This window comes from Chelonoidis abingdonii, chromosome 2, assembly GCF_003597395.2.
Source record: "Chelonoidis abingdonii isolate Lonesome George chromosome 2, CheloAbing_2.0, whole genome shotgun sequence".
Taxonomy (NCBI): Eukaryota; Metazoa; Chordata; order Testudines; family Testudinidae; genus Chelonoidis; species Chelonoidis abingdonii.
This window is the reverse complement of record NC_133770.1, coordinates 290,403,706-290,419,196: the sequence shown is the minus strand read 5'-3', so window position 1 is coordinate 290,419,196 and position 15,491 is coordinate 290,403,706. Positions and strand designations below refer to the sequence as shown.

The window sequence follows — 15,491 nt, the reverse complement described above, 5'->3', positions numbered from 1 at the left end:
AGGTAAAAGAAACATTAACCCTTAGCTATCTGTTTATGACAGGAGATAACATGAAGACCCATGTTTTCAAAAGCAGCCACAAGTCCATAGGAAGCCGGGGAAGCTCTGAATGATTGGCTCTGCCGAATATTGGAGTTGGCTCAGGATCGGGAGCTTTGAAAAACAGGTTCCTATGAGTGATTCTAGTTGGGCACACAAGAATGGAAGGATTGAAAATTAGCATTACTTTTGAAAATGTGGATCCAGTGTCACGCAGCTAATCTAATGCGGAGTTGGGACTAAAATCTGCGTGATCATTGTTGCTGGGGGTGGGGGGGACGGGACACACTTGTGGAAGTAGAGCAAGAACTGACAGGGATTTCAATGCAAACAGTCACTGCTGTGAGCAAGAGTCAGGCTAGCTGTAACCCTAATAACACGAGATTTGTAGAAGCGAGGCTTGAGTGAGGTGAGTGGGAAAGAACTGTGTGAGAAGTTGTTGCGACCTTGTGTCAATAATGAGGAATCTAGACTAGTGTCTAAATAGAAGTGGGAAATATAAGATATCAAGATGACCTCTGCATAAACCAAATGCAGCTGTTGCTTATTATTGTATGTAACAAAAGGTATAAATGCTTGCTGCAATTGTTTACCTGGAGAGAGACCTGCCTAGGAGGGGAAAACCCTGTGTCCCTCTATGCAATTGCTTGAGAAATAAAGTATCTGACTTTGCTGCACCCAACCAGAAAGTGAGAACTAAGTTTTTCTCCGACACACTTGAGATTGCTCAGTCAGGGAAAACTGCAAAGAATGGGACAAACGATCCCCCAAACTGGTGGTTATTCTAATAATTAGATTGACCAACCCAGCCACCAAACAGCTTCTACAATACCTTACTGGTTACCAAAACATAAGCTCCATTAAAGCAATCCAGACTTGGTCTCTCACCCAGACAGCCTAGTCAAATATGATGAGAATTACTGAAAATCTTGTTTATAATATATAAAGTTCAACCCCTGCCCAAGGGATCGAACACATTACCCACCAGGTCAATGAATATTCCAAATCTTACTCAAATCCATGCTTATACCCAATTCTTATTAATAAACTAAGATCTATTTTAAAAGAAAAGACAGAGGCTGTGATTAAAGATTATTATACATACAGATAGGATGTTCATAGTAGAGATGGTGAGCTGCTGAGTTGCAAACAGTTCTTTCAGAGTCAATTCCAGAGGTTATAATCCAAATAGACAGTTCATGTGCAGAGTTTGTATAAATTCTTCCATGAGAAATACCAGGGTAATCCAGACTTGGAGTTGGAGACTTCAGTCTTGCGACTCAAGCTTTCCCTGACCAAATTTAAGCAGTGGGTGGGGAGGAATAGCTCAGTGGTTTGAGCATTGTCTTGCTAAACTTAGGGTTCTGAGTTCAATCCTTGAGGGAGTCATTTAGGGATCTAGGGCAAAAATCTCCCTGGGGATGGGTCCTGCTTTGAGCAGGGGGTTTGGACTAGATGAGTTTCTGAGATCCCTTCCAACTCTGATATTGATTCTATGATCTGAGATACAGGATTGGGGCCCTAGAGTTCTTTTATAGATCTCTGGCAGGCTGCATTAGCCTCTCAACAGTAGTTAACACAGCAGGTATTAATTGGATGAAGAAAGATAATATACATTATGACTTAGAAGTCACTTCTATTTCCTGTTTATACGTAGGTAATTAGTTGCATTGATCAGCATAAGGCAATTAACCATTTCAGCAGTTCATAGATCGTTTACTACAACTAAAAGATAAAAGAGAAATATAGACAATGATATTATTACACTCACGTTTCATCTAAGTGTTAATATTCCCTTTTGATCTCTGCATCAGTAGAATATAGTAACACTGCTAACCTCTGACAAGATATAGGTAGACACAGACAAATACAGTAACCATCTTCTTCTAATTCTCTAACAGGACAAGTCTACATTTCAAAGGCCTGGTCTAGCTAACATGGCTTTGTTAGCTATTTATAACTTTACAATGAATATACTTTTCTAGTATGTTTTTAAAGGTTGAATTTGTGTCATTTAGCCTGTTACTTGCTTAATCCTTTCTGGTTTGGTGTCACACTAGGTCTCCTGGCTCTTGCTCTGTACTGCAACCTCTAGATGCTGCCCAATATATTGAGCAGCAAGCAACATTTTTATAAATAGCTTCTCCTCCCCCATCCATTGTGCTACATAGGTCTCTGCAAGAACCGTTCTCACAAAACCTGTGCTTAGCTAAGGTGAATTAACTGATCTCTGACACAGGGACTCTAACCATTCATATGAAATCAATTTGAAAAATACGTTAGGATTTTAAAAGAAAGCAATATCTGAGAACTATGCAAACATGAATGTAATTAAAATGGAGTTAACTGATAAAGATTTTCACTGCCTTTAACTCACGCATTTGTGATCCCACCTGCTATTCCATTTTCCTGGTTCTTACTATTTTTGCATTATAATGATGTTTTACATCAAGAGAGGCAGAAAACAGACCCATTAAAACATCATTTTGTTGTGCAACTAAGATCTAATATCTCACGAACATAAAATGTGAAACTACAATGCACCACAAATAGATGCTTCTGTTATTTAATTTAGCCTTTATCAGAATGGTTTTGCCTAAGTAACATGGCAGTGGCATATTTTTTGACCCTAAAAAGTTTAGCAATCCACTTCCACACTTTTATCCTCTTCCAGCACCTTTTCTCCATTCGTTCCCCGTTTCCACCTCCCCAGGTCCCCAGATACTGTGTTGTGAATGTGGGGTGCTCAGATCCTCCAAACCTTCAGGATTTAAAGCTAATATTTAAAACACAGCTCAGCAACAATCCTGAGGGATTTCTAATAGAGACTAAAATTTGCTAACAAGAAACACAAGTGTTGGACAAAAGCTCTGGCCATGACTGACTCCACATGGGCAAGTCCTGTGCTCATTCAAAGCCACACTGAAATCAGTGAGGGTCTGTGCAAATACCGGTGTCCATCTACCAGGAGACAGTTGGAGGGCTGGGATCCATATCATTGCTGCCCCTGTATGGGTGCTCTGAGGAGAAGAGGTTGCAGAAAGGCCATTTTTCCACTCCACGCTCTTGTAATTCACTGCTCAGTGTATGTTACACATTCTCCATTGTGTCTGATCCCCACAGGGTGTGAGTCTATTGCAGCCCCCAGCTACAGGGCCTGTCCCTTTAGCTCATGGAGACTCATGGGTGTAGCTTTAGAGGTCCTAGTTTCAGTCCATGATGTGTCAGCCAACCGAGAAGCCCCATGTTAGTGTCTTCCCACCCATCAAGACAAACTGCTTCCCTTGTGTCCATTACAAAATCCCAGCTAGCTCCTGGGAAAATACACCACGAAATTCAAGCTCTTGCAGGTGTCAAAGTTAGACTCAGGACTCACAGTTTGTCAGACCACTCTGTTTTATTAGCACAGCGCTCTGCGAATACACCCAGATAAATGTGAGCACCATACAAGACACAAACTATCTTATTTATACAGACGAAAGGGCAGGAGTTTAGACAAAGGGACAAAGAAAGCAACAGACAGGAAAAACCACCTGTGACACAGCATGCATATTCCACGTCCTTACTGATTGGTATCGATCTAAGGCTAATACTTTTCCAATTGCCCTTAAACGGTGCAATTGTTCTATGCTAATGTTTGTGTTCCTGACACCTGGATTGCAACATTCCAACAATTTTGCTTAAAGGTGCAGACAACATTTCTTTAATCCATTCTTATTTTTACAATGTAATTAATTCTACTTTCACACAGGCCATGTGTGGGAAGATGAGTCCTGAGATACCCTCCCCTATTCTAAGCACAGAGAACTACTGTCCTTTCACAGGTTTCAGAGGGGTAGCCATGTTAGCCTGTATCAGCAAAAACAACAAGGAGTCCTTTTGGCACCTAAGAGACTAACAAATTTATTAACCTTTCCTGGGCTATAACTGATGAAGTAGGTTCTAGCCCATGAAAGCTTATGCCCAAATAAATTTGTTAGTCTCTAAGATACCAGAAGGGCTCCTCATTGTTTTTGTTCTTTCACGGATACTGCTAGGTGGTCCCTGCAGGGGAAATGTTGACTGTCCAGTGGTGTCCACTGCATTCTGAACTCAAGCCGGGAATATAGCAAGTGAATAGTAATCTGCGCAGTGTGGAAATTCAGTGTGTGACATGTGCAAACAGAGCCAGGACTTGCATGCTTCTTGACACCTGAATCCCTCACTGTGTCGGTATCAAGCACTGGAGTTGAAAATGTACCACTGAGCCATTCTACTTACCCATATTTAGTGCACGAGAGAGATGATATGGTGGTGTAGTTCAGCCACTTTACTGTAGGAGGAAGGGCCAGGTGCACTGTGCAAATCAGTATCTGAACTTTGCTAGTGTTCAAGAAAGTTTGAGTACAGGGGTTTGGTTTGGGACTCTCTGTCCTTCTGACTTAAAGGGACAATTTGATCTGAATAATGAGCATCTGCTCCTCAATTCCCTCTTTCAAGTGTTGTTTCTCTCATGTGGTTCTGGGTAAAAAACCCACACAAACAACAGGAAAGTTCTTCAGGCCTCAATTCTACAATCAAATTCAGAGCTAACAGCAGGATCAGGGCTTAGCTCACTACACAGAGCAAACTGTGAAACTGACTATCTACAAAGTGCTGTCAAATGCACAAAGTAAACATACAGAAAAAATCAGGGAAACATTTTTATCTTCTGTCTTTCAGTTCTAGTCATCTTAGGCTGTGCCCATAACAAGTGCAGGCAGCAAATTTGTAGTCAAGTTCTGATTTTAAATGGAGGGTATCCCTTTGACTTTGTTACAATATTGCAAATGCCTGCTCAAGCTCTACTATCTACACCTATAGGTAGATGTAAAATACTATTCCTTTTTCGCAACAGTTTTTGGAGACTTCTGTGTTTAAACACACTTTCTTCTGCTCGATTGCTTCCTCATATGATAGACCCAAGCTCAGGCTTCCTGCTTCCAGGAGCTAATGCCTGAGGGAAGGACCAGTGGGAATCATGCTCTGAACATCCTCTTACGTGACACCAGTGTGTGGTCCTTTATACGCTGACAACGAGTGGAAGTAAAGATCTACATGTGATCTAAAGGATGCAAGATTATGGGGCATCTCACACTCACATTTTTAAACCTCCAGCACAAAAGAGAAGCGTACATTTTAATTTGCATTTATTTTCTTCTGTTTCCTTATCCAGGGTAGCTTTTATGTCCCTTCTGAAAACTGTATGCAACATGCATACAAATGGCATAAGGACCTGTGTCTGCTGCTCTTGAATGCATACAGAGGGCTTCATCTGTACTACACAGTCATAATGAAAGAGATTCCAGATTTGCCACAGCTGAAGTTAGGTAAGAGAACAGACATTTTACATCTCTTGGTGTTGACTGGTCTCATTTTAAACAGACCTTTTAGTAACTAAGTTTTCCAGTTTGTTTTGGGATTTTAGGGGATTTTTTCCCCTGATTTTAATTTTCATGTTTATTTTAGGGTAATCATGAGCCAGGGCCAGATCATGCGCCAGGCCTGATGTAAATCGACATCGCTCTACTGCAATCGGTTTATGCCAGCTGAAGATCACATTAGTGTTTAGAAGGAATAAGTTGTTATAAGTGTCCAAAAATAGTTTCTTTGAATGATGTCTGGAATTGGCTGCCTTTCAAACCTCGAGCTCCCTATCAGGCATGGAAGGACTTTAGGAACCAACAGCCCCATGAGCAAATATTTTTCAAGTTAGCAGGGGAAACTCAATATAGAGTAAATTTTATTAGAACATAGTCTCCAATTTCTGCTTTAGAATGTATTGCTTTTTTACCACAGACACCTTGATAGTAGCAGAATTACTACATGCTCTTTAAAGTGTTTTCTGCTTTTCTCCCTAGTTTAGCTGTTTAATAGATTCTCCCCCTGAAGCAGAAGACACTATGGCTTTGTCGACCTTTCACAGCACTAGTAAGGATATTGGGTTCAAAGTTTCAAGGCCTAGCACTGTTGTAGGGTTGCAGGCTTGCATTCATTAATTTGTGCTCTCTCATGCTTGCAGTGGTACTGAGTAGTTAATTAGAAATGAAGAACTCCCCAAGCCAGCCTCTGTTTTCCAACCTGTTTCTTTGGATTTAGGAAGCATGGCTGGCACTTTCAGATGTATATATTTTAAAAAGGCATTAGCTGGCAATATTAGGATTGCAGAGCCGATGAGAGAAACATGCCCCATTCCATTGACCTGTGGCTTAAACAGAGAGAGAGAGAATGTCTTCCATATCGATTCTGTAGGTACTATCGGAGCAGTCAGCTGTAAAGCATTGTGCTGCACATCACATCCCACATTGGGGCTGGTTCCACCTCCTCGTCCTGCTGCATTCACTCTTAAGGGTCACATGTTTCCCTCTCTCAAATAACCTGCATTCAGTTAAGAAAACTGATTTATTTATTTCACACAGTGAGAAAACATCCTTAACAACAGATCCGGTACTTAAAAGTTATTATAACCTGTCAACTCCAGCATGACAACAAAACACAGGTGTCATGCATTTCTCTCACACACTGGCAGGTTTGGAAGTTGAAAGGGGCAAGGTGGTATTGCCTCTTGTGCATTTCATCTATCGCAAATATAAAAAGACCCAAAACACATACAGGTTACATTTCTGCATCCCATGGGCCAGATTTTCAGACAGTTTATGATGCATAAATATGCATTTCATTTGCATACATACTTGCTATACATGCAGATTCACTAAATGCAAATCTGACTGTTTAACCACTTATCAATGAAATTCTCCGTTCTCATTTACAAGTCTAAAATATCTGATTGCAGGTTCAGGACTTTGAGGCCTGATCAAAAGCCTGTTACAGTCACTGAGAGTCTTTTCATTAACTTCAGTGGGCATTGATTAGGCCCATGGACTGTACATAAAAAATGTAACGATCCAGTTTCCACCTTAAGGGTATGTCTATACTACAGGGACTATACCAGCTACATTGCCATAGCTCTGCCAGCACAGCCCCCTAGTGTAGACACAGCCACCACTGAAGGAAGGGTTTTTTCTATTGGTGTAGGAACAATACCTCTCCAGCTGACGGTAGCTATGTCAACAGAAGCATTCTTCCATTGATTTGGCTGCGTCTACACTGGGGGTTAGGTCAGCTTAGCAACGTTGGTCAAGGGGGTGGATTTTTCACACTCCAGACCCGCGTAGCTATGTCAGTCTAAATTTTAGATCTGGAGCAAGCCTGAGAAACCAAGAATGCAAATTCATGAGTCCGGATTGAAGCATGAACCAGCACATTAAAAGATGGGGTGTGGGTATTTGTGTTCATGCCCCCAGTGGTTGTGCCTATGAATATGGAAAATTGCAGTTAGACACCCTTGTGTCAATTTGTCCCTTCATGGTTACTCTGAACATTGAAATAGGAGGCATTTTGGTATGGTCTTCCCTTGTATCCATGTGCTATATACTTGTTATTATTAGTGATGGCTCCTCCCTGCAAATTCCACAAGCCACAGTTCCTGAGGTTTTGTTTCAGATCTCCTGTTTTTATGATGTTTTGCAGAATGTCTCTATGATCCACTCTTGGTGGGGCATAACTGCAGCATGGGATTTTCCCTGGGGCCATCTCACTTGACAGCTGCAAGCTGTAATAGCTAGGTCTGCATTAAGGCCCCAAAGCAAACATTTTGGTTGAGACCACCAAGCATAGATGCAGAAAAGGAAACAAATGCGCATGTTCCAAATATAGGATTTATTACTGACACTGTGGCAGGGCCCAACAGGTCCCAGGGGCTTTCCAAACACAGAGGAAGGTACAGTCCCTGCCCCAAAGAGCTGACAGACTTCAGACCCAGAGCTGCATAAAGCTTTACAAGCCTGGTTTGCCTCATTGCTCAGATATTGGGGATGAAACAAGGTATAGGGCAATTGGCTGAAGCATTTGCTGCCCTGGAAGGCTTTTGCCAGGGCACTTAGCAGCTTGCACTTTGTTACTGTGTTACCTTGGCATTATAAAGTAAGTAAAGGGCATAATCCTGCACAGTGCTGGGTGCCTCTGGTGCAGCGCTGAGCACTGCCAATACTACTGACCCCCATGGAAGCTGGGGATGCTCCAGCACTAGCCCTAACGCAGTTGCTTGCTGGAAAAGGGGCAGGGCATTTTGTAGTGTGCGTGCTCCCTTTCTGGTCAAGCTGCTGCTTACCCCACTGGGAGTCCCATATAGGAAGAGCCAAATCCTGCACGCTTTTTTGAGGCAAGTGTCCCATTGAACTTCACCAAGGGTAGCTGCTGGAGTAAAGTGAGCAGGATTTGACCATTAAGGAGAGAGAGGGGCTCTTGAGCAGAGATCTTGGGCGCAGAGCCAAGGAGACTCTTGCCAGTCGAGGGTGGAGCGTCGAGTGTTGAATGACAGTTATGAGTTAATGTGTCACTTCTGCTCTTCTCAAACTTGGTTTTTCTTTTTGTGCCCCCAGCGGAGCTAGCTGTGGAAGATACGCTATCCCAACTTTGTACAGAGCTGCAGGTATTTTCTTTAGCAGAATCAATACGTTCACGCAGTTTCCAAACTCACGGAGACAACTCACTTGGGAGAAGCGAGTTCAGTGTCGGCAACCAGTCAAACAAACGTTTCTTGCACTATGACTGCAAATGCATATGGTTCCGCCTTCATTTTCATCAAATCACTGGCTGGACTGTTTTAACAAGGCCTGACATTTCCATCCCTAGGAATAGCCCCAAAGATCAGCTTAGTTAAATGGGACTGGGAGCTACCAACTCCTGGGTTATAATATATGGTCTGCTGCTGATTGAGAGCCAGGTATATGGGACCAAATGGTTAAACATGGGTACCTAAAGTTAAACAGGCATATAAATAGGGAAGTAGTGAGTTGGTAGAAGGAGGTGATTTTACCTTTCTAAATACAGCATTGGTGAGACCAATACTAGACTACTGCATGCAGTTCTGGTGTCCACATTTTGGAAAGGATGTTGAAAAATGAGAGATGGTGCAGGAAAGAGCCACAAACATTATTTGAGGGCTGGAAAAATTGCCTTTTAGTGAGAGACGTAACTCTCAATCTGTTTAGTTTATCAACAAGAAGATTGAGACCTGACTTTGATTGCAGTGTATAAATTCATTCCTGGGGAGAAAATGTTGGAAACTAAAGGGCTCTTTAATGTTGTGGAGAAAGGCAAAACAGGAACCTATGGGTGGAAGCCAAAACCAGACAAATTCCAATTCGTAATAAGACATATGATTTTATTTTTTTTACAGTGAGGGTAATTAGCCTTTGGAACAAACTATCAAGGGAAGTAGTAGATTATCTCTCCTGATGTCAGATCAAGACCGGATGTATTTCCGGAAGCTGTGCTTTAGCTAAACACAAGTTATTGGGCTCAAGAAACGGGTAACTGAGTGAGATGTCACAGTCTGTGATGTGAGTCTAACCCTCCTGGTTGCAGAGAAAAGTTTGAAAATACGACCCAAGTGCACCCTGAAGGTTCAAAAACTAGAAGGCAAATAAAAGAACCACAACATTCATTGTTATTTTACAAAATCTGATTTTTAAGGCAACGGTATGATTTCGGCAATGACTCATGATTTTGTGAATGTCGGGCAATAATACAATGGATTCCAGACTTCCCTGGGCTCCTCTGGAAGTCTCAAATTCGTGAATGAATATTGCAGAATTCAGATTAATTGGGAGGGACTTGGAATTGGAATAGGTCCTTCTCAGCCCTACCCATGGGCCGAATCCTGAGAAGTGCTGAGTACCTAAAACAAACTGGAATGGCTACCTCTCAGGATTTCTCTGACACCTGCCTAGCTCTCGGTTTGTGTGACCCACTGTTGTTATACAGCAAGAACATCACAATTAGAGCTTGAGACCGACCTTTGAGTTATCTCAAGCCTGCTGAAAAGTTTAAGAGCAAATGAGCTGGAAAAATAACCATCATGCTATTTAATAATTCTGGGTTTTAATGTAGCTTCTCCTTTGAAATTTGCTCTCCAGGCCTTCCTTTACAATTGATGCAATGACTTAGTTGCTAATGTTTAAAATTGAAAGTAAACAGCATTGCTGACAGTCCAAGTTATTTCTTCTTCTAAACAAGGGGGACTAGTTATACAAAATATGGCCCTGATCCTCCAAAGAGCAACGGAGGGAGGGCAGATGCCTCCACACCATAGACCCCTTTGATTTCACTGTTTGAATTGGTACTGGAGGTTGCCCACACCGAACAGATTGCAGAATCAGGAATACAGCAGAGCAGTGAGGGCAGTGTAAGTACAAGCAGGATACCCCCAGTTACACACATACACATGCGCGTGCACACATACGCACCCAAGGATTTCCTTTTAATCGTGATTTAGATTTCAGTGCCACTAGCCTTGGGAGATTGTCTGGTAATGACTGGGTAAATATCAAGCAGGAACTCAGGATTCATTGTGGCGCTATGGTGAAAAGGGATTGTGACTGGCAAAGAGACTGTTGGTTTGTTTTGTTTAGTTTTTTAAGGGATAACTTCTATTATTATTATTATTGTTAATAATTTGTATTACCTAGGGACCTGAGCCATAGATCAGTGCCCCATTGTTGTAGGGCTTTACTAACACATTTACCATAAAACATAATTACTGTCTGTGGAGTCTACTGCTACTATATGCTATAGAGGTTGGAATGCATAAATACGAGTAGAATTATAAGAGAACTCTATAGACTTGTATCTGTTTCTCACTCTTGTTCAAGTGCAGTAGAGAAAGGAGAAAATACACTTAAGAACATAAGAATGGCCATATTGGCTCAGACCACCAAGATCCAGCTAGGTCAGTATCCTATTTCTGCTTCTGGCAGTTGGAGATTTAGGGACACCTCGAGCATGGGACTCCTTCCCTGACCATCTTGGCTAATAGTCATTAATGGACCTACCCTCCATCAACTTATCTAATTCTTTTTTGAATTCAGTTATACTTTTGGTTTTCACAATATCCTCTGGCAATGAGTTCCACAGGTTGACAGTGCATTGTGTGAAGAAGTACTTCCTTTTGTTTGTTTTTTAACCTGCTGCCTATGAATTTCATTAGGTGACCCCTAGTTTTTATGTTGTGTGAAGGAATTTTGGAATTTTTTTCTTACTGTTCTGGGCATTAGACTTTATAAAAAAACTCACCTAGCTAGTGCTGTGGTGTGACCTGTGTGAAAGAGATGTTACTCTAATCGAAAGGCATCACCAAGTCTACAGAAGAGGGAGCATCATTTCGTATTCCAGAGTAAGCAGCACCATCTAGTGGATATTCTGGAACCAACAACCAATTGGCTGCATTCATTTACTTTTTACCTGCTAAGAAAAATATTGGCTACAGCTGGATTGTGCCCACTCCCCACACTTCCCTTATGTCTCCATCTTAATTTGTGCTAAAATACATGTGTTGAAATAATTCTATAGTAACTGCCTGATCTGGGATAAAATAATTGATAAGAAAACAGCGTCAGCCCAGTTCTGAGTCAAGGATCATGCTTTTTTTTTTTTAAGGGGACTTAATCTAGTCCTACAGTAATGCAGCTGACCTAACTCCAAAGATCTTCTCCCCCCAGATGTTGATATAGTCCAAGAGAAGAAGCACGAGAATAAGCAAGGACTGCCTGGCTTGCTCCCTACCTTTGCCACATGGACCCAGTTCTGGAGAACAGTGGAACAGCTCACCAGAAGTCACAGCCTATTCACTCAGGAGGCAAACGCTAAGTGGAATTAGCTAAACATTCATTCAGCAAGGTGATAACAACCTGAATAGGAAGAGATCAAAGTTGCATCAGAGTGTGCCTTTGCTTAGAGTTACTGTGGAATTCACCCCGGCAGGACAACCACAGCCTTCTACCATTAAGTGACTGCTTAAGTCACTGTGCGGCTCTCTGCACGGGGGGAATTTTATGCTAGCAAATAGCGGGTTTAAATAATTCTTACAACTATCAACATCCTAGCTGTCAGTTCAACAAATAGGAGACAAGTAGTGACGCATTGTAACCCGTCTGTTCACCTGGCAGATGGCAGCCACCAGCTCTTCAGCGGATGCATCAGCCAAGAGGGAGGGCAATGTTGGACTGGAATGCATAGCTCTAGAGAATCCAGGAAGGGCTTCACAATCTGCAAGAGATGATGAAAGGGGAAACCAGATCTGCTTTTATAATTTTGTTTCAGCAACTTTATAGACTCTCAGTACAAACTACATTCCTTGGTGGTCTAGCTACAATACATTAATAAGTAGTTGTATACAATACCCAGAATTCATAATTCATAGACTCTAGGACGGATAAGGGACATCGAGAGGCCATCGAGTCTAGTCCCTGCCCTCATAAGGCAGGACCAAATAACTGTATCACCATCCCTGAGAGACATTTATCTAACCTACTCTTAAATATCTCCAGAGAGGAATTCACAACCCCCTAGCAATTTATTCCAGTTGTTTAATACCACTGACAGTTGGAACTTTTTCTGAATGTCCAACCTCATCTCCCTTGCTCCTGTTTAAGCCATTGAACATTCTGTTCTTATCATTAGAGGCTAAGGTGAACAAGTTTTCCTCTCCCTCCTCCTGATAGACACACTTTTAGAAGTACTGAAAACTGCTATCATGTCCCTCATCACTCTTCTCTTTTCCAAACTAGAATATAACCCATTCTTTCAGCTCCTTCATAGGTCTTTTTTCAAGACTTAAATATTCTTGTTGCTCTCTCTGGAACCTCTTCCAATTTCTTCACATCTTATCTTTGAAGATGCGGTGCCAGACCTGGACACCATACTCCAGTTGAGTCGCCTAAACCGCGACGAGAGCAGAGAAATTTCATGTCTTGTTTCCAACACACCCTGTTAATGCATCCCAGATACGTTTGCTTTTGCTAACCTATCACACGTTGACTCATATTTAGCTTGTTGGTTCCACATATGCCCACTAGATCTCTTTTGCATACTCCTTCCTAAAAGTCTCTTCCCATTCTGTATGTGTGAACTGATGGTTCCTTCTAGTGTAGCACTTTGCATTTGTCTTTATTGAACTTCATCCGGTTTACCTCAGGCCATTTCTCCAATTTGTCCAGATCATTTTGAATTTTGACCCTGTCCTCCAAAGCAGTTGCAATCCCTCCCAGTTTGGTACCGTCCGCAAACTTAATAAGCGTACTTTCTATGCCAACATCTAAATCATTGTGCTAGGCGCTTCTCAGACAAGTATAAAGGGAAGGTCTTTTCTTTGAGCAGTTTGAAAACTGAGTTAGCTATGTATTTTAGCCCCAAGATTATAAATTGTTCTGCCTGAGCAGATCCAGGACTCTTAAACTTCAACAGTACAGAGGTCCTCCCATTTAGCTCGCTGGGTCAGGGCTTTGGTGTGGATTTGAATCTGAGGCCTTAGTGACATAGATTACAAACAAACTACTGTCCTATACAAGAGCTGCATTTCAGGATTGTACCTCTGACCATCCCTTCCTGGCTTTTGGGTAGATCCCGGATATTGCGGGCCTAAAGTTTGGAAAACCCTCAGCCACAATTGAAAAGAAGACCTGGCCTTTATAAAACACTGGTACTATACAGAAAACTGAGCACATTTTAAATATCAAAATACCAGATTACTCAGTTGTGGTAAAGGTTTGATTTCCCATGGTGCCTGGATTGTCACAAAATGTGGAAATTCATCTGAAAAAACAGAATCATCATAGGGTGAAATAATTTAAAAATCTATCCTTCATAACTCGTTTAACATAGCTGCTACTGGAAATATAGTTCGGTTTCTTTTATTATCTCTTTATACATAAGCAGCCAGTACATTCCCACTCCTTAGTATCACACACACATTCTCACAGACATGCACACACGCCCATATTACAGTTTGGCTGCTGTCTGTCTGATTATGCTGAATACACTAAAGCCCCTCTTAAGCGTGTGCTTCATTGATGTCACTGGGACTACTTGCCTGCTTAGGGAAGCATGTGCTCAAATGCAGTGCTTCAGATCAGGACTTTTTTTATTATCTAACTCCTTCAGAGGGAAATGTATAGGAAGCAGGAGGTACCTTCAACATAGCACCTAAGCTAAAGAAGCAGCATGTCTAATGGCTAGAACAGGGAACTGGGGTCCTTTGACAAGTTACTTGACCTTTACATGCCTAGTTTTCTTTAAAATGTGTGTGGTATTGCTTACCTGGCTGCATGAAGCAGTTTGAGCGCCTCAGATGTAAGGTATTATTATTATTAAACAGCCTTTTTCAAGCGATGCTAATCTATTATTTTAGAAAGGCCATTTGTCAGAACATAGCTTGGAGGTTTAGGGAGATGTAATTTTGTTTGCATGCTTTCTGCTGCCATTCTACAATGCTGTATTTTACAAATAACAGCAGTAACATAAGGGCTAGAGTCTTAATTGATTTGATTACGTATCTTGTTGGAGTGCATAGAAAGTCAAAGCTTACTTCTGTGCCGATAGCAGTACCGAGTTTTTTAGGAGTGTATGTTTTCATACTAAGTGCTCTGCAAATCATTTCAAACCTGCAACTTTTGGCAATCGATTGCCCATTGCTGAATTGTTCTCTCTAATGTCCATGCAAAACTTTGGAAAACTTGAATTTGCAGATTTCATGCCACACATGTATATGTTTCTGATAATGTTGGGTTTCTTCCTCTCTGTGTTTATGTGTAAGAATGGGAGTTACTGTATATCTTTGTGCAAAAGATACCATTGATTATTGACTTTCCTCGTTTAGTAACTTGGCTACTGCCATGTCAGCTGCCGGGGAAGGGAATTAGCGACCCTCGTTTTAAAGCAGCAGAGAAACTCTTAAATTCAACAGATATGCTGCTTCTAAACAAAGAAATAGCAAGTACATTGGAACAGATTCTGAAATATTTCCAAGGGCTGTATCTTCAATCCTAAGAGGCTTTGAACATCTCAGGCCATATTCACCCAGACACACTGGCTGCTTCCAGCAAAACAAAGCAGAAAACCATCTGAGTTGGCTGAGCAACCTGGGTTCCTGGCTTCCTTGTGTCCCCAGAGTTGTGCAGAGCAACTAGAGCAGGCTTGCATGCACTCGGTGTCTTTAAAAGGCTTTAACGTGTAACCTTTGTGTTTCGTACCCAGGTAAGAAGATTCTCAGAAGCATTCTTTTATGCTGAGCACCAAAAGCTAGCTGTGCTGACCTTTCAGGAAAGCCTGTAAGTAATTCCTTATATCTCCCATCCCTGGCATTTGGGCTCCGCAAGCATATGATCTCTTAAAACCAGACGCCATGCCACCACTTTATCCTTTCTGATGCAAATCCATGCCCTTCCTCCTTAATCTTCAATAGGCATTTGTTCTCCGTACAGAAGGCATCAGGTCTACTTTAATCTCACTACAGTGTAAAGTATCAGAGGGGTAGCCGTGTTAGTCTGGATCTGTAAAAGCAGCAGAGAATCCCGTGGCACCTTATAGACTAACAG

At 41.7% G+C, this 15,491-nt stretch overlaps 1 protein-coding gene across 1 annotated transcript in view; it reads left to right on the top strand.

The window, feature by feature from the left end:
- The window catches only part of FAM135B (family with sequence similarity 135 member B), a 380,275-nt gene that overhangs the window by 337,334 nt on the left and 27,450 nt on the right, over positions 1-15,491 (top strand). The window contains exons 8-10 of the mRNA XM_075062034.1: positions 5,234-5,387; positions 8,499-8,548; positions 15,151-15,224. Of these exons, the coding sequence (XP_074918135.1) occupies positions 5,234-5,387; positions 8,499-8,548; positions 15,151-15,224 (278 nt within the window). The remainder of the gene's footprint in view (positions 1-5,233; positions 5,388-8,498; positions 8,549-15,150; positions 15,225-15,491) is intronic.